At 37.1% G+C, this 25641-nt stretch overlaps 1 protein-coding gene across 12 annotated transcripts in view; it reads left to right on the top strand.

Moving 5' to 3' along the window:
• The window catches only part of LMBR1 (limb development membrane protein 1), a 147102-nt gene extending 126118 nt beyond the window's left edge, over positions 1-20984 (top strand). For 8 of the 12 annotated variants that reach the window (XR_005371382.1, XM_038559821.1, XM_038559820.1 and 5 more), the window contains 2 exons: positions 10098-10259; positions 13597-16906. Coding sequence is in view for 10 of the 12 variants with exons in the window: in XM_038559821.1 (XP_038415749.1) it covers positions 10098-10259; positions 13597-13682 (248 nt within the window). In the remaining 2 variants the exon portion in view is untranslated. Of the gene's footprint in view, positions 1-10097; positions 10260-13596; positions 16907-20059 lie in introns of those variants that run through there. The other 4 variants (XR_005371383.1, XM_038559822.1, XM_038559826.1 and 1 more) reach the window with 2 other exon arrangements.
• Positions 20985-25641: the final 4657 nt, after the last annotated feature.

Here is a 25641-nt window from a genome sequence, read left to right as displayed (position 1 = left end):
AATTGGTTTGATATTTGCAAATACACTTCTCTCTGAGTTTTCGTTCCCATTGCTCCCACAGTCCTGTCCTTGTATCTGTCTGCCTGTCCCGTTCCTCCTCGTCCTCTAAGGCCAGGTCACAGGCTAGTCACACAAGAAGCTCTCAGATTTTTATGCATTCCACCTTGTGTTACACTTATCTGCATCTATTGGCTTTCTCAAGAAACTATACATCCCTTAAAGGACAAGACCATATTTTATGCATCTTTTTATTCCTTTCAGCATCTAGTTAATAAATATTTGTGGTGTCACTGGGTGCCCCATGTTGAGTGTGGACTGTGGTTTTGGAATAGGAAATCAAGTGTCTTGCTTCCATCCTGGTTGTTTTTCTATGTTTTAAGCTTGTTTGATCCTAGTATTTTTTTTTTTTTAAAAGACCCTTATAACAACCCAAAGGTAGAAACAGCCCAAGAATTCATTGACAGATAAAAATGCGTAGGCAGATTGTGGTCCAGTACATGCAGTGGAATATTATTCAACCATTAAAAGAAATGATGTCTGAGTAAAAATAGCCAGTCATGAAAAAACAAATACTGTGTGATTCCACTTACATGAGGCCCCTAGAGTCATCTAAATCATAGAGACAGGAGGGGGTAATGGTGGTCACCAGGGTCTGGGGCGGGGAGAGGGAAATGGGTACAGTTTCAGTTTTGTAAGATGAAAGTTCTAGAAGTTAGTTGTATAAGAGCATGAATGTACTTAACATCATTAAAATGGTTCAGATGGTAAATTCTATGTTGTGTTTTACTACAATTAAATAAAAAAAGGAAAAAAAAACCAAAAAGAGTGGTATTCTGGCGCAATATAGATAAACCTTGAAAACATGATCCTAAGTAAACTTAGGCACAAAAAGCCACAAGTTGTAATATTCCATTTATATGAAATGTCCTGAATAGAAAACTTGACAGAGAAAGAAAGTTAGTGGTTGCGGTTGCCAGGGACTGGGAGGAGGGGTGATGGAGAGAAACTGCTTAATGGGTCTGGGGTTTCACTTTGTGGTGATGAAAGTGTTTTGGAACTAGATAGATTTACACAACATTGTGAATGTACTCAGTGCACTGGATTGTTTACTTTAAAATCATTAATTTTATGATATGTGAATTTCATCTTAATAAACTATTATTTTTTTAAAGACCCTTACACAGTAGAACAGTAGACAGTAAATATTTGCTCTCTCTTATGTTTCCTTGATGTGGTAATCTAACTAATCCTGAGGTCTACCTATTTTTAATGATCGTGAGTCAGCCTTTGAATGTTCTCTGTTTATTATAAAGGAAGGGGGAGCAGAGAGCAGGGGCCTTTATAGTATAGATAGAATCCTAACCAGGAGCACACTCCAGCCTCCTCTCCATGCAAAGTCTACTCATGATTTAATGGCTAGTTTAGCACTCCCCCGCTTCTCTTACAACGAAAGTATGATCCTGTCTCTCCCCAGCTCTCTATGTTTCAAAGACTTTTGCCATTAGAATAAGATTCTGTCTCCCTAAGGTGGCATAGGAGGTCCTTTAAACCTAACCCCTCCTTGTATGTCCAGCTTCGTTTCTTGCCAATCCAAGCCTTACTCATTCTGAACCTGTCAATAATAGTGGTGGTCTTTGGGTGTGCTGAGCGAGAACAAAGTACTGCTCTACTTTACATGCCTTAGAACATGGGACTTCATCTGACAAGAATGATTTTCTTCACCATCCACTCCCTGGCACACCTGACATGTCACTGGAGACTTGGCTCAGCCATTAACTCCACAGAGAAAGCTCCCCCTGAGTCTCCACCCTTCAGCCATCCCTCCTGTATGCTCTCAAATCACCCTTCCTAATGCTCCACATATCTGCCTCGTCACTGGGCATATTGTGTTCTAAATGCTTACTTCTCTCTTCCCTCCATAAAACTGTGAGTTCCTTGAGGAAAGAGGTGGTCTGCACAGGGCAGACACACAGGGAATTCATGCTTCATTTCCCATTTTACTTAACTGTACAAAGACATTTAGTTGTGCTGGAAATATATATGAAATATATTTTGAAAGTCTCTTAGGAGACTGTCAGTTCCATGAAGGGAATAAATATCTTACATACTTACTCTGTAGCTCCTATGCTACGTGTATAGTGTTAGGAATATGATAGGAACTGAAAAATACTGTAAAAATTTAACTTATAACACAAGAACAAATATAGAAATACAGAATTTCTAATTAAATCTAATTGCCACAGCCATAAACTAATAATATAGGCATGCATGCTATGGGGTGTTTTTAGCCTGAAGCCTAATAAATGTATATTAACAGCTTTACTGAGGTATAATTGACATACCATAAGCTGTACATATTTAAAGTGTATAGTTGACAAGTTTGGGTTTTTTTTTTTTTACAAGTTTTGACATATTTGTACACCTGTGATACCATCACCATAATCAAGATAGTGAACATATATGTCACCTCAAAATGTTTCTTTTCAGCCGTATGTAATTCCTCCTTCACACCTCTCCCACTGTATCACACCCCCACCCTGTATCCCCAGGCAACAACTGACCTGCTTTTTATAACTATAGATTAGTTCACATTCCTGGAATTTTACATAAATGAAATCATGCAATATGTACTGTTTTTTGTCTGGCTTTTTTTCACCGGCATATTTTAAGATTCACCCAGGTTGTTGCACGTGTCAATAGTTCATTTTTTATTGAGTAGTGTTTCATTTTATGTATGGACCACAATTTGTTTATCCTATCACCCACTGAAGGACTTTTGAATTGTTCATGATTTTTGGCTATTTTAAGTAAAGTTACTGTGAACATTCACATCCAGGTCTCTGTATGGGCATATGCTTTTGTTTCTCTTGGGTAATAACTAGAAATGGAAAGCTTGGTGCATGCTTCATTTTTAAGAAACTGCCAAACTGTCCCAAAGTACTTATCCATTTTGCATTCTCAGCACAAGTCATGGCAATCCTGGTTCCTCTCCATTCTTCACTAACACTGGTAGAGTCCATCAGTGAATGTTTGGCATTTTAATAGGTGTGTAGTGGTATGTTTTTATGGACTTACCTTGCATTTCCCAGATGACTAAAGTGTCACTTGTTGTCTGTATATCTTTGGTGAAGTATCTATTCAGATCTTTGGCTTATTTTAAAAATTGGGATTATTTTCTCATTCTTGAGTGCTGGGTGCTGTTTACATATTCTAGATAAAAGTTCCTCTTTTTTTTTTGGTAAAAGTTCCTTGTCAAGATATGTGATTTGCAGATATTTTCCCCATTTGATGGCTTGTCTTTTTATTCTTTTAACAATATCTTTCAAAGAACAGACATCCTTAATTTTGATGAAGTCAGATTTACCAAGTTTCTTTTTGGATTATGCTTTGGTATATTTTTCCCTAACCCCAAGTCACTAAGATTATCTCCTATATTTTCTTCTAGAAGTTTTATACTTTTAGGTCCTGTCCTTAGATCTTAGGTCTGTCCTTAGACCCATTTTGAGTTAATTTATGTTTATAGTATGAGTTAATTTTCTGTTTATAGTATGAGGTATGAATTGAGATTTGTTTTTGCATATGGGTAACCAGTTATTCTAGCACCACTGCATGAAAAGTCTATACTGAATGGCCTTGAAAACTTCATGGAAAATCAGCTGTCCATGTATGTATGGGTGTGAGTTTATTTCTGGACTCTATTTTTTTCCATTGCTATTTGTCTTTACATCAATACCATACTGTCTGGATTGCTATAGATTGTAAGACTTGAGATCAGGCAGTGAAATCTATTCTTTTTGAGAGTGGTTTTAGTTATTCTGAGTTCTTTGCATTCCCTGTGGCTTTTTAAAATAGCTTGTCATTTTCTACACAAATGTCTATGAGGGTTTTGGATTGTGTTGAATCTGTAGAACAAACTGGAGAGGATTAACATCTTTACAATATTGAGTCTTTTAGTCCCTGAACACTATACTTATTTAGTTCTTTAATTTGTCTCTGCATCATATGCATTTTTTGTTTCGGTCTTGCACATTTGATGCTATTGTAATGATATTTCTTTAAAAATTTAATTTCTTTTTTTTTAAAGATTTTATCTGTTTATTCGTGAGAGAGACACAGAGAGAGGCAGAGACATAGGCAGAGGGAAAATCAGGCTCCACGCAGGGAGCCCAATGCAGGACTCGATCCCAGGACTCCAGAACCATGCCCTGAGCCAAAGGCAGATGCTTAACTGCTGAGCCACCCAGGCATCCCTAAAAATTTAATTTCTTATTTAAGAATGTTAATGGCTGGTACATAGAGATATAGAGATACAAGTGATTTGTATATATTGATCTTTTATTCTGCAACCTTGCTAAACTCACTTATTAGTGATAGTATGTGTTTTGTAGATTTTGTTGAATTTTTGTTGATGATGATAATGTCTGTGAATAAAGTTAGTTTTATTTCATCCTTTCCAATATGGATGCTTTATTTTTCTTGTCTGTTGTCTGTTGCAGTACCTGGAGCTTTGAGCACAATGTTGAATAGAAGTAGTGGGAGCAGACAATCTTGACTTCTCACCATAGCAATAAAGCATTCTGTTCTTTACTGTTACCTGATAAAAGCGGTAGTATTTTTTTGCTTGTTTATTTTGGTAGATGCCTCTCACCAGGTTGAGGAGGTTTCCTTTTTTTCTCTTTTGCTGGAGTTTTTATTGGATGTAGGATTTTGTTAAATGCTTTTTCTGCATCTGGTGACATAATCACATGGCTTTCTTTTTTAAACCGTTAATGTGCTGAATTACACTGAGTGATTCTTGAATGTTAAACCAATCTTGGCATTCCTGGGATATATCCCACTTGGTCATGACATAGTAACCCTCCCCCCCCTTTTTTTTGTTGGGTTTAATTTGATAAAATTTTACTTAGGATTTTTGTATTGGTATTTATGAGTGCATAGATCTGTAGTTCTCTTTTCTTGTTAATAATTTTTTTCTGGTTTTGATTATGTAAGTAATGTTATCTTGATTGAAAGTATCAGAAGTATTTCCTTCTCTTCAATTTGCTGGGTAAATACTATCCACTAAATGTTTGTGTCCCTCCAAAATTCGTATGTAGAAACTTAATCCCTAGTGTGATGCATATTAGGATGGGGCCTGTGGGAGGTGATAGGTCATGAAGCTCCACCTTCATGAGTGGGATCAGTGCCCTTATGAAAGAGGCCCCAGAGAGTTCTTTTGCCCTTTCTGTCCTGTGAGGTTACAGTGAAAAAGATAGCTGTCTGTGAACCAGGAAGTGGACCCAGACACCAAGTCTTTTGGAGCCTTGATCTTGGATTTGTAGCCTGCAGAACTAACTGTGAGAGATAAATGTCTGTTGTTTGTAAGCCACTCAGTCTAGGACATTTTGTTATAGCAACCCTAAAGGACTAAGACAATGAGTTTTGTTTTTTTTTTTTAAGACAATGAGTTTTTATAGAATTGGGGTCTTTTCTCTGTCAATGTTTGATATAGTTCACCAGTGAAGAAGCCATTTGGGCCTGGAATTTACTTTGTGGAAAGGTTTTAACAGCAAATTCTATTTCTTTTATAGATAGAGGACTACTCAGCTTTTTAATTTCTTCTTGAGTGAGTTTGTTAATGTATTTTAAGGAATTTGTTTATTTTATCTATGTTATCAAGTATTTTGGCATAAAGTTCCTTTATTATCCCTCTAGTATAGATAGATATATCAGTGTACTGCAGTGTTATTTACCTACTCCTAGCTAATATTGGTAATTTGTGTCTTTTTTTTTCTTTAATAGTGTTGCTAGAGTGATTTAAAAAAAATTATTAGAGAGTGCACAGATGCTCGAATTAGGGGAAGGGTAGAGGGAAAGAGAGAGAGCACATCTCAAGCAGACTTCCTGCTGAGCTTGGAACCCCTTGTAGATCTCGATCCCACGACCCTGAGATCATGACCTGAGCTGAAATCAAGAATCAGGAGCCCCAAGAGGTTTATTGATTTTTACTGATCTTCTCAAAGGACTAGTTTTTAGTTTCATTTATTTTTCTCTATTTTCCTTTCATTGATTCTCTCTTATTTACTTTCTTCTGCTTATTTTGGGGTTTATTTTTTTCTTATTTTTCTGTTTTCTTAAAATTGAAGCTGAGTTCTCTGATTTGAGATCTTCTTTATTTTTTAACACTGGCACTTAGCACTATGAGTTTCTAAGTACTGCTTTGGCTGCACTCCTCTGAATTTTGATCTGTAGTGTTTCCATTTTCATTCAGCTCAATATCCTTTCTGACTTTCCTTTTTTTTTTTCATCTCTTGACCATGGATTATTTAGAAGCCTATTACTTAGTTTCCACATATTTGAGGATTTTCCAGAGAGATCTGTTAATGATTTCTAATTTAATTCCATGTAGTGAGGAAATATATTTTATATGACTTGAATCATTTTGAATTTATTGAGACTTGCTTTATGGCCTAGAACATGGTCTGTCCTCATGGATCTTCTCTATGTGCTTGAAAAGGTGTATTGTATTGGTGGGTAGAACGTTCTATGAATGTCAGATCAAATTAGCTGATAATATTACTGAAGTTCTTTGTATCCTTACTGATTTTATAACTGTTTTATAATTTATTGAAAGAAGGGTTTTGAAATCTACTAAAAATATGGATTGGTTTATTTCTTCTTACATTTCTGTTTTTGCTTCATGTATTTTGAAGTTCTGTTATTAGATGCATAAATATTTAGGGCTATTATGTTCTCTTGATGAATTGACCCCTTTATAATTATGATGATGATGGTGACATTCTTTATCCCTGGTAGTCTTCTTTGCTATAAAATCTACTTTGTGTGACATTGAAGAGCCATGTCAGCAATTTTTTGATTATGGTTACATAGTATATTTTTTTCTATTCTTATACTTTCAATATATTTGTATCTTTATATTTAAATAGTTGTTTTTTTTACAGATAATGTAGAGTTGGGTCTTGCTTTTTTATTCAATCTATTAATCTTCATTCTTGAATTTGGATGTTTAGACCATTTACTTCAAATGTAATTATTGATATTATGTTTGAATCTACAGTCTTGCTCTTTATGATTTATTTCTTTCCATCTCTTCTTTGTTCCCTTTTTCCTCGTTATCTTCATTTTTCTGGATAAAAATGCATTAAAAAGATTCCATTTTATCTCCTTTGTTGGCCTATTAGCCATTACTGTAAAATCATAGCACTTAGTAGAAGAGCCTTCCCACAGCATACTTCCATTTCTTCCCTCCCAGTCTTCCTGCTTTTGTTATCATACATTTTATTTGCACCCATGTTATAAACCCTATAATACATTGTTTTTATTTTTGCTTTAAGCAATGACCCTGAGATTATGACCAGAGACAAAATCAAGAGTCAGACACTTAACCAACTGAGCCACCCAGATCCCCCAATCTCAGTGTTTTGTCAGAGAACATTTAACTTTATCTTTTATGACAAGATATGTGTGTTCTTTTTGGCAATCTTACATTAAAGCCATATCATATCATGTCAGCCATTTGTGTGAGATGCCAGTATATATGATTTTTTGATAAAGTTACTTTAATGATCCTTAAGTGTGTCCACCTTTATAAACTCTCTCTCGCTTCTTTTTGCTAGTAAAGAACAGGAGTCTGCTCAGGTGAGCTAATGAAGGAAAATTCTCGTGATTTATATTGGAGGTGGAGTAACCAGCTCTTTCCTGAAATGAGGTTTTGTACTTTGGTTCTTGTATAGGTATGACTAGAAAAAGATCTTTATTCAAGGAATTATGCATAAAACATTTTCAACTGCATCTTAATGTATTTTATTCCCAGATAGTCCAGATAATATGGCTTATGCTTAGCCACTGCTTGACTAACTAGGCTTTTTACCTGGTGTGTATTTTACTCATCTTTTAAGGAAATGACTTCTGAATAGGAGTGAGCATTTCAGTATTTGACTAGAAGAGTTAAATAGCAATATTTGATAATTGAGGTTTTTTTAGTTAGTAATATTTTAAAATATGCTGCTTTAATACCGTTTTATATCTTTCTCCAGAAATAGAGATGTTGAAGAATAATAAATTTGTACAATAAGTGTTAAATTAAAATTTTAAGTATTGTTATGTTTTAAGTGTTGGTGCTTCTAACAAAGTACATTTAAAGTTTAATAATTGCTGTCACATAAACCTCTCAGACAGAAGTTGAAGGAAGTGATTGTTTCCAAGTTCTTGCTGTTCAGTCTTACAGAAGGTTTTAAGAATTGAAGAGCTGCATGTGTTGTCCAGAGTGATCTTTTAGTCAGACAATATCAGTTAGATATTTAAAAGATTAAATTAAATTAGAAACACCAGCATCTTTGTAACTAGTCCCTGTAATCTAGTATTTTGTCTGGTACTCTTTGGTGCACGATAGCAACATCCTCCTGGATTTCTGTCTGTGAGGTCAACCTGAGATGTCTTTAGGGCCACACATATACTGAAGAGATTGCTCTCTGTCTGGGGTTTCATATTAGGTCTTGGCCCTGACTCTCAGGATATCAAGTTGAATCCACCAAGATAGTCCTAGTGAAAGCACTTCCCGTTGTTCATAACTTACCTTCCATTGTCACTGTGCTCAGTGCATGGCACCATTGTCCCAGTGTGGTACCTCAGCCAGGTTCAGGGTGTAGTCTATGTGGCATATTCTATGTGGAGTCTGGGTCCCTTTATTTTCTTTAAAAAGATATTTTATTGTATGTTTTTATTAATCTTCTCTTTAAAATATTATGGTAGATAGATTATTGTTTCTCAAGTTCAAATACGTTGGCCCTGTGTAAATGTGGCCATAGAAGAACTACTTCTTGAAACCTATTTTTGTGATACTTTTGGATATGAAGGTTTTTCTGTTGTCTCTATGCACTGCTTTTGTGGAATCTGTCTCTATAACAGGTTATGGATTGCTTTGGGTGGGGATGAGAGCTAAGTTTAAAAGTCAGCTGATATGAAGTGGAGTTTGGTTACTCTTGAAATCCTTAGACCACTCCTAAAATAAAGATACTGGATTTTGTTTATACAGTCCTTTGTGGTTAAAATTTTGTATGGCCCCAAGTACCTCTTCCAGCAGTCCCATCATCTGTCGCTGGACTGACTACCTAAATGTTGTTTACTTAATTATTTACAGTGGTCAGAGAAATCCTAGCATTCACGTATTCTTTTCAATAAGTATTTGGTCTAGGGCACATAATTACTGAATAGGATGACTGTTTGAATTATTTTTTTGAATAAAAAGACTTGTTTTTTAAAATGTATGTAGGTGAATTTATGTAACTTCAATATATATATAAAATAACTGCCTCTCTAGGTTTGCCATTTTACTCCACAAGCCTGTAGTATCCGGTTCAGATTAATAATGTTTTCATTCCCACTCCCCAGCTTGCCAACCCAGAAAGGAATCACCCTAGTTGTTTATTTGTTTATGTGGTAACTATTATGTATATATAAGCATTGCCCTGGGCACTGGGATTATAGAAGTGAAACAAACAAAGTCCTTTTTCTCATAGAACTTAGTAGTAGTACTAGTAGGGAAGGTAGGCAATAAATAAACCAGAAAGGAAAAGAAATATTTCAAGTAGTATGTGTTACAAAGAAATGTAATTAGGATAGATGGCCATGGAGGGTCCAGCTCTTTCATGTAGAGGAAACAGTTGCCCTCTCCAAGAAAGTGATGTTTGACCTGGGACCTGCATGGAGGGAGGAGCCAAGCAGTGGGGAGTGGGAGGTCTGAAGGTTTGTCCACTGTCTTCTCCGTCAGACTCCATCTGACTCTTCATATTTGAGTTGAGCATACTGTGCCCTTTCTCCCCATGAGCAGCACAGTGGATTTCTTGTCAGGGTAAGTATAGTGAGTGACAAGGGACATTCACTCCAACCTCATCACTTCCAAGAGACTGTGACACACGGAGAAAGTAGGTTAGGGCTGGCTGAGGTTCCTTAAGATAACAATTACATATTCTAACTAGGATTCCCACGAACAGAAATGAGAAAGTCCATGGAATTTGATCTGATTTGTACTTTATTTTGTAACATTTAAATATATTGTACCTGATTTTATTAAGGGTTATTTTATTTATTTTTAACAGGAATCACTAGATTTGATCTACTTGGAGACTTTGGAAGGTTTAATTGGCTGGGAAATTTCTATATTGTATTATCCTACAATTTGCTTTTTGCTATTGTGACCACATTGTGTCTGGTCAGAAAATTCACCTCTGCTGTACGAGAAGAACTTTTCAAGGCCCTAGGTAATCCTGAGGTTTATGGGTATTTTTTCTCTCTTTCTGCTAATTTCTAATTTTGTCATTTGAATTAATTTTAAATCTTCATCTGTTCATTTTTCCTACTGTGTGAAACCATAGAGGTGCCATTTCTGACCCATTACCACTGGTTATGCTCTTGTTTGAAATCACCTCATTAAGCCTCAGCTTCCTTATCTGTAAAATGATGACAATATCTTCTTCTCTCGAAGACTGTTGTGAATATTAACTGGAATATTTCTTGTAAGGGCCTGAGCAGAGAGTCCTGGCACATCAGAAGAGCTCAATAAAATGAGCTCTTTTATTGTTAGGATGATGGTGTGGAGTGAGGTGAGGCTAATGGCCTAGAGACTTATTTTTTGGTAATGATACCTCTTACAATTTCTTAGTTACAGATTACTTTTGAGGCTTAGATTTTACAAGTATTGGGCTGACCTATAATGCTCTTCAGTAAGCCAGATAACTCAGGATAAAAATATTAGTATTCTTGTCATTAATAGGAGAGATGGCATTCATTATTATGTATTCCATAAGTCACATACATTATGACCATATTAAAAAACTCTTAGGTTTGACTAAGCTAGAAAGTGTATAAATGTTACTTATGAATGAGTTTTTCCATTCTTACTTCAACATTAGCACTAAACATTTTATATGTTTTTATTTTACTTCATATTTGTATAAGTTTTATTTTATATTGTAGGAATACCAGGGCAGTATAAACTATCTTGCTATATAAACCCTCTTGGGTTTGGAGTGTGTAATTTTCTAATAACAGAAGGGAAAGGTAATGATTTATTGTAGAAAATCCTAACATTAGGTCGTTTACCTGACTTGACATTGAATGCTTATACTCTGTATTCCATTGTGGCTTTTAGCTGTTGCAAAAGGCTACATAGTGATTGGTTCATTAAGATCCACATAACTTCAAACTTCTGAGCAACAATAAAGCTTCTCACCCTACCAAGTTCTTCCAACCCCTGTGATTGAAGGGATGACCTTCGGAAAGGGAAAAATAATTCAAATTATTTATTCATACATATTTTATTACATTCACCCTGTGAAGGGATGGCTGGTACAGTAGTGCCTTGAAGTGAAAATGACATCTCATTTCATCTGAAGCACCGGATAATGTATGGATTTTCGTGCTTATGTTTCCTAATGTTGGCCAGGTTAAAATTTGTAAGGTGAAGTGGGAATCAACAGTTCTCTCAGCGAAATGTCTAAAGTTAGAACTTCATTTTTTAAAAATTTTATTTATTTGTTCATGAGAGAAACACACAGAGAGGCAAAGACAAGGCAGAGAGAGAAGCAGGCTCCTCACAGGAGCCCAATGTGGGACTTGATCCTGGGACCCCAGGGTCATGACCTGAGCCAAAGGCAGACAGACACTCAACCACTGAGCCACCCAGGTGTCCCTAGAGGTTCATTTTTAAGCCCATAGTAGCATCAGTGAGACTAGTTAGCCAGAATGTCAGATCAATTCCCACTTAGCTGTCACTAACATGAGATGCTTGTAGACAAATTGCAGTAAATTTAGTTTTGAGTTAAGTATTCTAGATATCATCTTTCTGAGGAAGTCTTCATTAATACAGTGAGATATCATTAAAGTGAAGTCATGTATGTTTTGTTGGCTCTTTGACCATAACAGGCAGTAGAATTATCAAGAGTTGTGTAAAACTAATAGATGGATTTGTTTTTTTTGTCCAAAATGTTTTCTGTTACTCTTGGGAATGCTTTAAGGAAGAAATGCATTGTAAGTACAGAAAGATCCTCATTAAGTATATGTAATAATGTGTGAATAGTCTGAGATCTTAAATCTGATTTCACTGGGAATCATAATTTGATTATAAAATTTTATTATCCCCCCCTTTTTTTGTAGGCTTTTTTCTTCTGCTGCTATGTCCATTGATAATTAGAGTACCTATCTTATAGAGTATCTGGTATATAGATGGTGGTGGAAGTGACTGTTTCTGCAGAGAGACATATTATAGTTTTTCTTAAAGATGTGTAGCCTGTGCTGTACCCAAGTTTTTTTTTTTTTTTTTTTTTTTTTTTTTTTGTACCCAAGTTTTAGAAGTAATAATGGAAAGTCTCTCCTCAAAGGGGATTCCTTTTCACTTGGGGCACTGATTACTCAGCTGGTTTCTCTCTCCACCTACCTCCTTCTCCAGCAGGCCCGGTTTAAATATGCTTTCCCACACCCACCAGCTGTGGGTTCCTGTTGTCATGCAGTGGTTTGGCCATTCCTGGGACTTGAACTGTTTATTGTGTTGGATTGATTTCTTTTTTCCTTCCCATTCGTCCATCATAGACAGACTTAATTTTACCTTTTCTTTCATTAAGATATGCAGGTGATAGAAATTTTAAAATTCGGAGTGCTGTGTTGACTTAAGAGCGATATAAAATTGCTTAACCGCCAGGTAGATAGCTTTCTGGAGTCTTAGGGGAATAGAATCTTATCCAAGTATGTTTTTGAGGTGTCACAAAAGTCTGAACCTCGTAAAAATGTTTCCTCAAAATCTTTTCCATAGATGTGCTGGTATTCTTGAACATCTTTGTGCTTCATTTTGTTAATAAGTGCTGACAGTTTTGGTGCCACATGAACTCTTAAATTTTCTTCTACCTATTATTCCTGAGTTGCACAGTATTGTTGTATATATCAGGTACATTATGTAAGAGACTAGTGGATGATCCAGAGGGAAACTAATATAACTTTAAAAGATAGTATAGTGTAAATTTTTATTCTGTGATATATCTTTGGATAACAAAATCTTTATGTTCAATTTATTCTTTTGCCATTTCTTCTTTTTTTTATTTTTTTGATCATGTTTTCAAAAGCTTTTCCTTTTAATTATGTGCTTACTATTTTGGTGTGTCTCTCTGTATGTCTTCCTGTGTGTGTACTTGCATGTGTGTTTTTAAAGCAAAAATAGGATCATATTTGTCTCAGGTTAGTTCCCCTGGGAATCACACTTTGGGGCTGGGATGAAGGAGGAGGTGTATGAGAGGGTGCTCTTGGGATTGTGTGGAGGGCAGAAGGTGGAAAAGGAACTAACTGTGCAGAGATAAGAAACCAGAAGCTCTCATAGACCCCAGAGCTTGCATGGAGCTGAAGAGAAGGCATGGTTTCCTGGGGGTCAGCTGTCTTCTGCTTAAGCCTCCCAAGGAGCCTCCAGTGGGGACAGGAGATCTTTCATCCTAAAGGGGATCCAGCCAGCACATCAGAGCTTTCTCAGTAACACTTGACACTCTGCCTTATTAGCCCTCTGCCTACCCAAGTAACAATACATCATTTCTTACCATTTTCTTAATTTTTCTGCAGGGCTTCATAAGCTTCACTTATCAAATACTACAAGGGATTCAGAAACATCCAAGGCATCTGCAAACGGGCATCACAAAGCACTGTGAGACATGCAGCAGCACTCTGCAATCAAGAGATCTGGGACCCCCACACTCCTGACATGCCTGTCAGTCAGAAATGACTCGCACTGACCATGCTTCACATTTAGGGCCTGAACTTGGCAGTGCCATTTCTTTCATAAGCTCCTAAGAACTTGGTTGCCACAGGCCCTCTTCTCATTTAACTTTGTGACGAATCCCGCAGTTGCCAGCCAAACGCAGGCTCCTTAGGGCAGCACATTCTTCTGTGGATACATTTGCTTGCACCAATTGATACAATCACCCATATGAGAATGCTAGAAAAGGCAAACTTTGGGGGCCTTCTAAGAATTCAGTTAAATACCATTATATATTTTATTCAAAATGGAGAAGCTGACGTGAAAGACATTCTTGGTACTTGGATGTGAAGTGAAGGCCCTGCAAAAATGCAGGTTTATAGGTGCCGTTATTTCAGTGGGTGCATTGGAGCAGTAGTTTGCAAATGATATTTTTCACTTCCTTAAAGAAAAAGACAAAAGCATAGTTCTGGTTTATATTTCAGAATGATATTGATTGGACTTTGAGTCAAGGGAAAAATAGAAAATTCTTTCAAAACCCGGTTCATGCTAGGACACCACGGGAATACCTTCCTCTGTACAGTGTAGTAGACTACATAGGATGTAGTCTTGTAGTTCTGTACAAGATTATGCACTTGTAGTTCTCTGACATCTTTTGTGTATGTAATTTAGTATTACCTCTCATAACATAGTTGCCAGTGTCGAATACACTTGTAACTTGGATTTTGCCTTATAGGCTATATGTACACTTTATTTTTTTAAGCATTTTTTCAAAATCTCTCAGTTCCTTGTGCTCCTGTGTCTGTTATTAAACTACAAATGCTCTGTGGTAGAACCCCCCCCCCCCACGCCCCGTCACCACATTCTTCAGGCCTTGGTTACTTTTATATATGCCAGTTTACACCTCAGATTTATAAACGTTTCCACTTTAACACCCAGATGCACATTGTCAGTGTTCATGATGTGAGAATAGTTTTGTAGTGTATCATGATCTGATAATCATTCAGTTATTAAATTATAAGTACTTCTGGGGATGGTTTCTTGACTTTAAGTCCACTGAATAAAAACTATGAAATTGTACTCTGTATTACCATCCACTCAGAGTACTGAAAACTGTGCATGCAGAAATGAGAGATGAGCCCCTTTGTACATACTTTGTAGTTATGCAGTCTCTATAAACACATAGGTTCACATGCACTATGTGTATGGCAACAAATTGTCTGTGTTCAGACAAAAGTAAAAGAACATTTTTCCCAAATTGTTGAGTTTAAAGGGTGTTTTGGAAGAAATTTATGAAAATCAGACTGTATATATTTGACAAAAAAATTTCCACATAGAGCCAAAAAAATAAGAAAAATTAATCTCTGTATTCCTAAATTCCATTGAGTATACTTCTTTATTTATACCTCTATATTTCATTCTGAGCTTCTATTGTTAAAATCAGCCCAGTTTTAAAATAAAAGAACATTTTGTGATTCTAAACAACACTCCATAAATACTGCCAGTCTAGTATTGGTGACTCTCTCCACATAAGATATGCATATTGAGGAAATTAACAGAAGTTGGCTGTTTCCTAATTTCACTGGTAATTACACTTCTTTAAACATTAATTGCAAGCTTTGATTTTTACTGAAACTTGCTTGCAATCCATATTTTGAGCAGACTGTCAAGGGGAAAAGAGAAAGAAAATTTTTTAAATAAAAAAAGTCACTTGTAACTTACACTGGTTTCAGGGCACATCCATAGGAAGTTCTTGGGTATTTGTAAGATGTCTGAAAATTTCTGAGTAAAATATTAAACTTTTCAGTGTCTATATCAATTTTTTGTTCATTTGAAAGTTTCTTTCCATCGGAAAATTTAGGCCAGGTTTGGATTAGTAAGCAGTGAAATGTATTATAAATTCTTACAGCTGTTACTGGGTGCATCTTTGTTGCTTTTGAGACAGAGGATACTATTGCCGCACATGAAGGGCAGTTTTGAACCTTGGGTCTCAGATGCCTTTTATGGGAGCAAATACAGGTCGTAATATACTCTGTTTGCCACATGATTACAGCCACTGGGGGTTCTATAAAGAGTATATTCCTGGTCATGTACACAAGAGTCTTCCTTTTGAGTAAGAGACTTAGTCTAAATGCAGGTGTTTCTATTGGACATACACTGGCGGCTGGCTGCATGAGGGCATGGCAGAAATGGGTGGCAGGCAGCACACTGAGGCCAAACGTTGAAGTCTGGTAAGAACAGCGCCCCCCCCCCCCCCCCAGCCCAGTCTTTCATTTGTTGCAGTTGTTGTGCTGGTGAAGGAGAAGGCGGCTGGCCTGACACCAGAACACCCTGTTCCCACAGTCAGGAGTGGCCCTTGGGATGGCCATTTTATTCTTGTTGGGTAGGGGGCTAGGTGGCTGTGTGAAGTCAGATGCTCCGTTGACTTTTTCTCACCTTAGGATCAACTTTAAAAGGGCATCAGACACTGAAGTTACAAAGTTTTTTGTGGAGACTTAGCCTATTCTTAATTGGTTCTGTAATACTTATTTTAAACTTACAAATTTTATAGATAACATTTGTAATTTTTACTGATTTTTTTCCAAGATATTTCTTAGATTTAGTATTTACTTAAGCTTTATATATATTCTATATAAAAATAGACCTGCTCTAAAAGAAGAGACTATGTGAAAATCGCATGCACATAGATGTTAGCTCCTTTAGTGCCACACTGAGAGGTTGATTGATTTGTGGATGAGAATGAAGTCTTCTGCATGGTTTGACTCTTGGAATATTCAGGTAGTGTTCTGTGTGCACCTGATAGTAGGGGCATCAGTGTCTGCTTGCTTTGCTGGAGCGCAGTAGACCCGTCTGTGCCCCCGTAACCGCTTAACCTGCCTACAGCACAGGCTTACGTCATTTGAAAACCCTATGTGGCTTTCTTTGTTGTTAGCACAGTATTAAATGTATAAAGGCAGAATTCTTAAAATAATTTTTAAAAATAGCATTTATGTAGTACTGACTTTTAAAAAACTGGTATGATGTTACTTTTAAAATAATGTTTAGATGCACTGGTATATTACTTTTGTTTACAGAGTGTTTTGTTTACAAATTATCTGTTGGCCATGTTTGTTTCTATGAGATACTTTTAGTGTGACTTTTTAAATGTCTTAGAAATTAAAGTTTTACAAAAAGTGATTTCATGTTTTGGTTTATAAGCATTCAAATGTATTTTTGTTTTACTTTTAAGTCTTAAGTACCATCGTGGCTAAAACTTAAGGTATATGTAGGTTACTTCCATTTCTTTTTTATAAAGGGCAGTATGGTTCTGGTGAGATGTTGGACTGAGGAAGAAGTGAATGTTCTCTCTCTTTTTGGAGTTATTGGTAGATGAATTTCTTCTAAACATTTGCAGCTAAAATGTAACATCAACAATTGAAATCATTTATGTCATCTAATTGTTTGAGTTATGTAGATATATTTGATTCCTCTAATCTTTTCCGTAGAAGAATTGAACCACACCCACTTGTGGTCGGGCAGCTTAATCCAGAGCTCATGGAAGAGTAAATGGCATTAGCATCTGGTGAATTCACTGCCAGACAGAAGCCTTTATAGCAGTGGCTTGCTTTCCAACTCTCTGACCACAAGAAGAAATACTTTTTACATTGTAGTATGCACAGGCACACACAAACACATGCACAGACTTCTATACATGTGAACAAAAATTTAACAAAACAGTACATATTTTTACTGTATGTGATGCCTGCTGGCATTTTTCATTCTATTTTTTTAGAATACTAGACACAAACCACTAATACTAATGGATGGTGAACTTCAGTTGGAAAAACGTGACTTCAGGGATCTAGTTAAAAGATGAACGAACACAAAAACTTTTTTTTGACTTTTGACTATTAGGTAAAATTCATTATTGCAAATACCACTGAAGCAAAAGTATTATATATGCAGATTACTTGTTGCACTGCAAAAATTGGAATTAAAATCAGTTGAAATTGCTGGAACTCTAAAAAATGGATTATAAAATTTCAAAACTAGATGGTTGATCCATATTTCTTAGAGAAATAGAGCTGGGACCTAGTATTAAAGAGAAGTTACTTCCTATTCTGTGTAATTCAGTTAAGTAAGTGTTTTCAAGTTCACGTGATCAAATAGGAAATTCAGATAAAATCCAGTTATTTTTTTTTTAAGATTTTATATATTTATTCATGAGACACAGAGAGAGAGAGAGGCAGAGAAAGAGGCAGGCTCCATGTGGGGAGCCCGATGTGGGACTCGATCCTGGGACTCCAGGATCATGCCCTGGGCTGAAGGCAGGCACTCAACAGCTGAGCCACCCAGGCATCCCAGAATCCAGTTATTCTTGAATGTGGTTTTGGTCTTATGTTCTTCCTAAACATACTGGAAAAGTCAAATTCACAAGCATGGGTTATGAAAAGTAGAGCAGCAGCACCTGATGTGTATGATTCCTGACGACTAGTGTCAACCGAAAGATCTTCAGTGTCTGAATGAGAGGACGTAGAGATTTAAATGTGAATCTGAGGAAGAAAGTTTGATCAGTTACTAAAAATCCTATGTGAATGTATGAATGTCTTCTCTCTTGCAAAGCTCTTAGTAAAAGATGTACTGCTTACCAGCAGTGGCCCCTCAGAACCCAGGACATGCTATAGAATTGAGCGGCTGTAGCTGTCATACTGTGTAGCTGTAGCTATTGTATCATATTGAATGGCTGTAAGTACTAACAAAATAGCCTTTTACATATATCTTAGCACATTGTTTTGTTATTGCTTTAGAAACCTGTGGTGAAAAACTTCTCTTTTTCTGTATTCTCAAATACTTCACTTGTGTATGTGTGTGTGTGTGTGGGGGGGGGTGGTTTACACCGAGCTATCTTCCCAGTTCTCTGTGGATACCACATCAGTGTGCTGGTTTGATTTACTTCTGACACTATATGGAGTTAGTGTAGATGCTACAGGTTAAGGACTCAGTCCCACAAGACTGACTCCCCACCCCTTGCTTCAGATGCCGGTCCCATGTCTGGGCTGTCCCATGTGCTTTGCCCACCCAGCTATAAATCAGTGGTTCCCAGCACCCCCTGGTTCAGTGATGTGCTAGAGCTGCACACAGAACTCTGCCAAACAATTGATTTACTAGATCGCCTATTTATTACAGAGCATAGACTCCGGAGCACCAGATGGAGCTGATGCCTGGGGCCAGGTATGGAGGTGGTCGCAGAGCTTCATGCCCTCTTTCCAGGGGTGCCAGCTGGGAAGCTCTCTGAATTCCTTCAGTTTGGGTTTTGGGTTTTTTTTTTATGGAAACTTCACTATATAGACATGATTGATTAAAGGATTGGCCATTAGTGATTAGCTCAGCCTCCAGACCTTCCCCACTCCCCAGAGGCCAGAAGGGTGGGACGGAAAGTTGTTGCTTCCACTGGCCATCATTAGGGGCTTTCCAAAAGACAACATTAACATCAGCTCAGGTGTGGTTGAAAGGGGCTTCTCAGGAATATGAAAAGACACCTTGATCTTATCATTTAGGAAATTCCACAGGTTTTTGCTCTGTGCCAGGAGTGGGGAGGAAGACCAAATATATGTTTCTTATTATAAATTACTTGGACAGGCTTGGTTTGGAGCAGTAGCTTGTATCAGGCTACCCAGTACCACTGTTTACTGAAGTCTTGGATCAAAGAAGTGCACATTTTCAGACTACTTCCAAAAAGACTCTATCAGTATATATTCTCATCAACAGCATATAAAGATGTTTTTCTAGCTAACACTGCATTTTGCCAGTCTTTTACATTAGCGCCAGCCTGAGAAGCAAATATTTATTTTTCTTTGCATTTTTAATAACTACTGGGGGGGACTTAAAAAATTTTATCAGCTATTTTTCTACTTTTGTGAATTATCATTAAATATACTTAGCCTATTTTTCTTCTGGTATTTTATAATTTTGTTGTTTTATAAAAACTGTATATTATAGATATTAAATGTCTTTCTGATGTGTGTATTTTTCCTGATTATTCTTTTAACTTTCCGCATTGTTTTTGTGGGGGTTTTTTTGTGTGTGTGTCATACTTAGGCTTTCCCTATCCTAAGACTTTCAAAAATATTCCCCAATATTTACCCCTACCTACTTGAGATATAATTCACATATTATAAAATTCACTCTGAAAGCATATGATTTATTGATGTTTAGTGTATTCCCAGGGTGGTGTGCCCATCACCACCATGTAGTCCTAGATCATTTTCATTACCCCAAACCTAACTACTTTTATGTCTTTTTTTTTTTCATAATTCATCAACACTTTATCTGGATTTATCTTGTTGAAAGGAATGAGATAATGGTTGTGCAGACATGTCACTGGCCACACAGCAACCATTAATGCCAGGCAACACAGCTCCAGTTTTATTCAGAGTGGCAGTGTGCCCAGCTTCCCTTGCAGGTAGGTGTGGCCATGTGACTTGGATCTGACCTGGGACTTGATTCAGACTATTCTGTGGGACCTCCAGAAAGATAACTTGGAAGAAGCCAGTCAGCCAGAAGAAGCACTACCACCGCCCCCCGCCCCCCAATCCTCTCTTGCTGATGATGCTGTGAATGGGACAGGATGTGACAGCTGGGACTCCAAGAGCCACTTCACATTGTAAATTGCCTGTGAAGACAGCTGAAAGAATTTGGATGCCCACTGAGTGCACAGCTGCCCTACAATCCCTCCTTGGCTTCTGTGAAGATGGAAGCTCCTTGAGTATCCAGATTGCTGCCTTCAGGTCTGATAGGAGTGACTGAATGCAATATTAACCTCTCCTTGACTAGTTTTATTGTTTTCCCAAATGACAGGCCAGTGTAACAGAACTATATATGAAACAGTATGTGTGATTTCAGTGCTGTTTGTATGAATCAAATGTCCATAAAAATTGAACTTTTTTCTAAATTTTATATTCTAAATCCTCTAATTAATGTATCTCATAAACTGATTTTGAAGAATAACCTCTCTGTTATTGTACCAAACACTAATCTTGTGTTTTGAATTAATACTTAAATTTACTTTTGCCTTCTGAGGTTCTTGTCAGTGACTCATTCTACTGTCTTTAAACCTCCAGTTAATGTGGTAATTTTACCATATACACTTGAATTATAATTTGGAAGATGTATTCTTTCAGACAGATTAGCATTCACATTGGCAAAGAAAGTTCTTATTCACAAAACATCTCAGAGACAGTTGAAAAAATTTGAATAAAATCTGTAGATTAGTTAACACGTATCATTGTCAATTTCTGGTTTGGATAATTTTACTATGGCATGATAACAGGGGAAGCTGGTGAAGGCTATATGGATATTCTATTTATGCAACTGTTTAATCGTTTGCAACAATTTAAGTGTTTAAAAATCCCAGAGACATTGTATAACAAAGAATTACGCTGTAAAATAATTATGCTTGGTTCTGAAACTCTTACCTAAAAATTTTGACTCTGCAAAGTGCCCTCAAGGATGGAAGCCATGTGCTTGCAGAGGGTGGAACAGAAAGAAGTGTGTGGTCTAGGGGCACAGGTGTCTGTGGTCCCTGACTTGCTCACCTCAGCCCTATAAGTGGTCTAGCTAGGCTGCATCCAGAGATGATCTGTATATTGACAAAAGACAGTGTGCTCCTCACCCACCCCCAGTAAAGGCTTCTACAGGTATTCTTTTGATACTGTATACCAGCTGTTTCCTTGACAAAACTGTAGTGTGTGTGTTTCCATATGTAGGCCTGAGAATCTTGCAGTTTTTCAGCAAAACCCATGGAATATATGTCAAGGACAGTGTAATCTTTGATCTTAGGTCTTTCCCTCTCTAGACAGAAATAGGTCATACCATAGGCTTATACATTTAATATTACTCCTGATTATTGGGACTTAGAGAGAACTTTATCCCATAATGCTATTGTGAGAACCAGAGATAAAACTGAAATATTCTCACACCATTTTAGGTAAGTTAGATATATATCTACACCCCTGCAGAAAGCAGTAAGCAAGCATGTGATAGGGTTCAGGACACACTACTCTCACATGTGGCACATTGGCATATTGAATATTTTAAGCTGAACGAGTTTGAGGTTTACCCTTCTTCGCTAAAACAGGCCCTAAGACCCTCTTGTGAGAGACATTCTCCTTATACCCAGAGGAGAGGAGCATCCTTATTTCAGAGAATCCTAACAGGCCTTGCTACCTCATACTCCTTAACCTATCCTGTTTCCCACAACTGCCTACTCTTCATCAGATGTAGTAGAAAATAGGTCCATTTCTTTGGGTCTTCATTTCTTTATGAAGGCTCCCATGTCATGTAATACTTGTACTAAATGTATTTGTGTGCATTTCTCCTGTTAAGCAGTCTTTGTCAGTTTAATTTTTAGACCCAGCCAGGGATCCAAGAGGGTCAAAGAAGACTTTTTCTTCCCCTTTGCTGCCTTTTAACGCAGTTAATATTTTTATCTTGATCCAAGATGGATCCAAACAGCTGTTCTTGCTACCTAATTGTTGGCTACTGTTCAGCTATGTTAAAATTAAATTGTTTGGGGGTGGGGGGTATTTCCCAACTTTTAATAATCACATCCACCAAGTTACTTCAAATTATCTTAGTTAAATGGTTTTAGAAAATTACATTAAGAAGTAGTGTTATTAAAAGCCAGTTATGGGGGGATCCCTGGGTGGCTCAGCGGTTTAGCACCTGCCTTTAGCCCAAGGCGCGATCCTGGAGTCCTGGGATCGAGTCCCATGTCGGGCTCCCAGCATGGAGCCTGCTTCTCCCTCTGCCTGTGTCTCTGCCTCTCTCTCTCTCTCTCTCTCTCTATCATAAATAAATAAACAAATCTTAAAAAAAAAAGACAGTTATGTTATGGATGTTTACTGGGATATCATCGTGATAATCCATCTAAAAGAAAACTTTTCAAGCCCTGAATATATTGGTTTCATTGTAGGGAGTTGATCTTCGTGGTCTTCCCCCCGCCCACCCCAGTGTGTCTGTGTAATATACAGATGGCAAACAAGTGGCCTGGGGGCTGTGCTCACCTCAAAGCATGATTTTACCAGTTCAACATTTAAAAAATTTAGTCAATATTAACAAATCACAAAAATATCATAATACCATAGCTGTTTTAGTTTATAGCTGTAACCTCAGTGTCTTTTTAAAATTGAAATATCATTGTCATACAACATTATATTAACTTCAGGTGCATAACATGATGATCTAACAACATATAATGAAATGATCACCACCGTAAGTTAGTGAACATCCACCACCACACGGTTACACATCTTTTTTTCCTTGTGATGAGAGCTTTGAAGATTTACTCTTGGCAGCCTTCAAATACACAATACAATATTGTTAACTATCATAGCCATGCTGTATATTGCATCAGCAGGACTTCTTTTATAACTGGAAGTTTGTACCTTTGATCACTTTCACCCATTTTACCCACTCCCTACTTTAGGCAACCGCCAATCTATGTTCTCTGTTACTATGTATTTTTTTAGATTCTACATATAAGAGAGATCACATGGTATTTGTCTTTCTCTGATTTTATTTCATTTAGCATGATGCCTTTGAGGTCCATCTGTGTCCCAAACAACAGGATTTGCCCCTTTAATATAGCTGCATAATATTCCAGTGTGTGTTTTATGTATATAGATAGAGATATCACATTTTAAAAATCTATTTATCTATTGATAGACATTTGGGTTATTTCCATATCTTGGCCATTGTGAATAATTCAGTAAACACAGGCATGCTAATATCTTTTTGAATGTTTGTTTTCATTTCCTTTGGATAAATACACAGAAGTGGAATTGCTGAATCATATAGTAGTTCTATTTTTAATTATTTGAGGACCCTCCATACTGCTTTCCACAGTGGCTGCACCAGTTTGCATTCCCACCAACAGCATGTTTTCATGTGCCTGTTGACCATCTGTATGTCTTTGGGAAAGTGTCCATTCAGATTTGCCCTTTTTAAAATTGGATTATGTGTTTTGCTCTTAGGTTGTATGAGTTCCTTACATAGTTTGGATATTAACCCTGTAGCAGGTATATGATTTGCAAATATTTTTCTCCCATTCAGTTTTGTTGATTGTGGGTTTTATTTATTTATCTATTTTCTCTACAGAAGCTTTTTTGTTTGATGCAGTCCCACTTATTTTTGCTTTTGCTGCCTTTGCTGTTGGTGTCAAATCCAAAAAATCGCCAAGACTAACATCAAAGAGCATACCACCTATGTATTCTTCTAGGAAGTTTATGGTTTCAGGTCTTAGGTTCAAGTCTTTAATCCATTGAGTTGATTTGTGTGTCTGGTATAAGATAGTGGCCCAGTTTCATTCCTCTGCACATGTCTGTCCAGTTTCCCAGCACCATTTGTTGAAGAGAATGTTCTTTCCCCGTGGCATATTCTTGGCTTCTTTGTCATAAATTAATTGACTGTGTGTGTGTGTGTGTGTGTGTATCTGTTTCTGGGCTATTTCACTGATATATTTTTATGCCAATACCATATTGCTGTCAGTGTCAAAAGATTAAATATCTTTTGATTGAGAGATATTCTTTTGAAGTATTAGAAAATCTGACAACATTAAGTTCTACAGTTTGGAATCAACCCAATAATAACTGCTTTCTTCACTAATCTGTTACCTGGTTGACTGCAGAGGCATTTGAGTTTGCCTAGTTTGCTAGAATAAGAGATCAGATCCACACATTATTTATTTGTATTTTTGTTAACATTTTTTTAAGTATAGTTGACACACAATGTTACATTAGTATCAGGTACACAGCTTTAGCTACCATCAGTCCCCATCATGCCATTGACTGTATTCTCTATGCTGTGTTATTTCTTTTAAATGGAAATTCTTGTGCTGCTAGTGGCTCCCCTCAGGGAAGAGTAAGGACAGCTCTGTCTGCAGGTGCCCTTTATAAGCTTTCAGCTTTTCCAGGAAGTAGTTAACTATATTTAACATGCTGTTGTTGTCTATTAAGGTATATCAATTTATATGCAGATTGTCTTATATGAAAGAAGCAAACAGTCCTGGTACTTATTAGGGAGTAAATTAGAAACTTACTGTTCACCAGTATTTATCAAAACAGCACTAGAAATGACTTTCCATCAGAATTACTTGAAGTATACACAGTCAGTACACCCTTACAGATATTCTGGTCAAGCAAGCCATATACACCACAGAGAGCATCTCCACTAGACTACATCAGAGCGAACTTCACAGAAATTGCTGTCATTGACCATGGTGTGGCCATTATACTGAGGAACATTTTACAGATTTGTCCCATGAAACTCACCACTGTATATCTGAAGGGACACCAGAGTGAACACCATTTTATTTATTGTGTCATATAATTTTGTCCTTATGGTAAAATTCGTGTCTGAGTATGAGCAATGGTTGTCCGTGAGATGGGAATACATATCAATGTGAATGGTGTGCTCCCCCATAGCAGGGTCTGGACCCCTGTAGTGCTAAGGGGCTGCCTGTAAGCATATGGCCTTGGCATAGGCACTCAGGCAGATCTGAAGCGACAGTGGCTGGAAGATGTCCGCTCTCTAATTCCTCACAGTCGATTCTCTTGAAACAAGATCCGTGGGGTGCTCCTCCACGGCCACCCCAGTGAACAGTTTGAGAAACAGAAGGGAGGAGACACTTTTCTAAAAAAAAATAATTGTCATTCTTCTCCTAACATTTGTCTTGTTTTTAACTCGTGGACATGATGAACTGTGTAACAGATATGAGTGTCCCTTTCAAGTTCCCTACCAAGAGGCTCAGAACCCAATGTGGAGTGCTCCCAGAGCAGACAGCTCAGCCTCCTTCCTGCCTGTCTTTGTTCCCATTCTTGTTTCTTTCTCTTCTTTGGGTCCACCTTAGTTTGTGCTTTCTTGTATTCATCACA

Source organism: Canis lupus, chromosome 16 (assembly GCF_011100685.1).
Source record: "Canis lupus familiaris isolate Mischka breed German Shepherd chromosome 16, alternate assembly UU_Cfam_GSD_1.0, whole genome shotgun sequence".
Lineage (NCBI taxonomy): Eukaryota > Metazoa > Chordata > Mammalia > Carnivora > Canidae > Canis > Canis lupus.
Note: the sequence above shows the minus strand (reverse complement) of the source record. Positions and strands in the feature narration are given on the sequence as shown.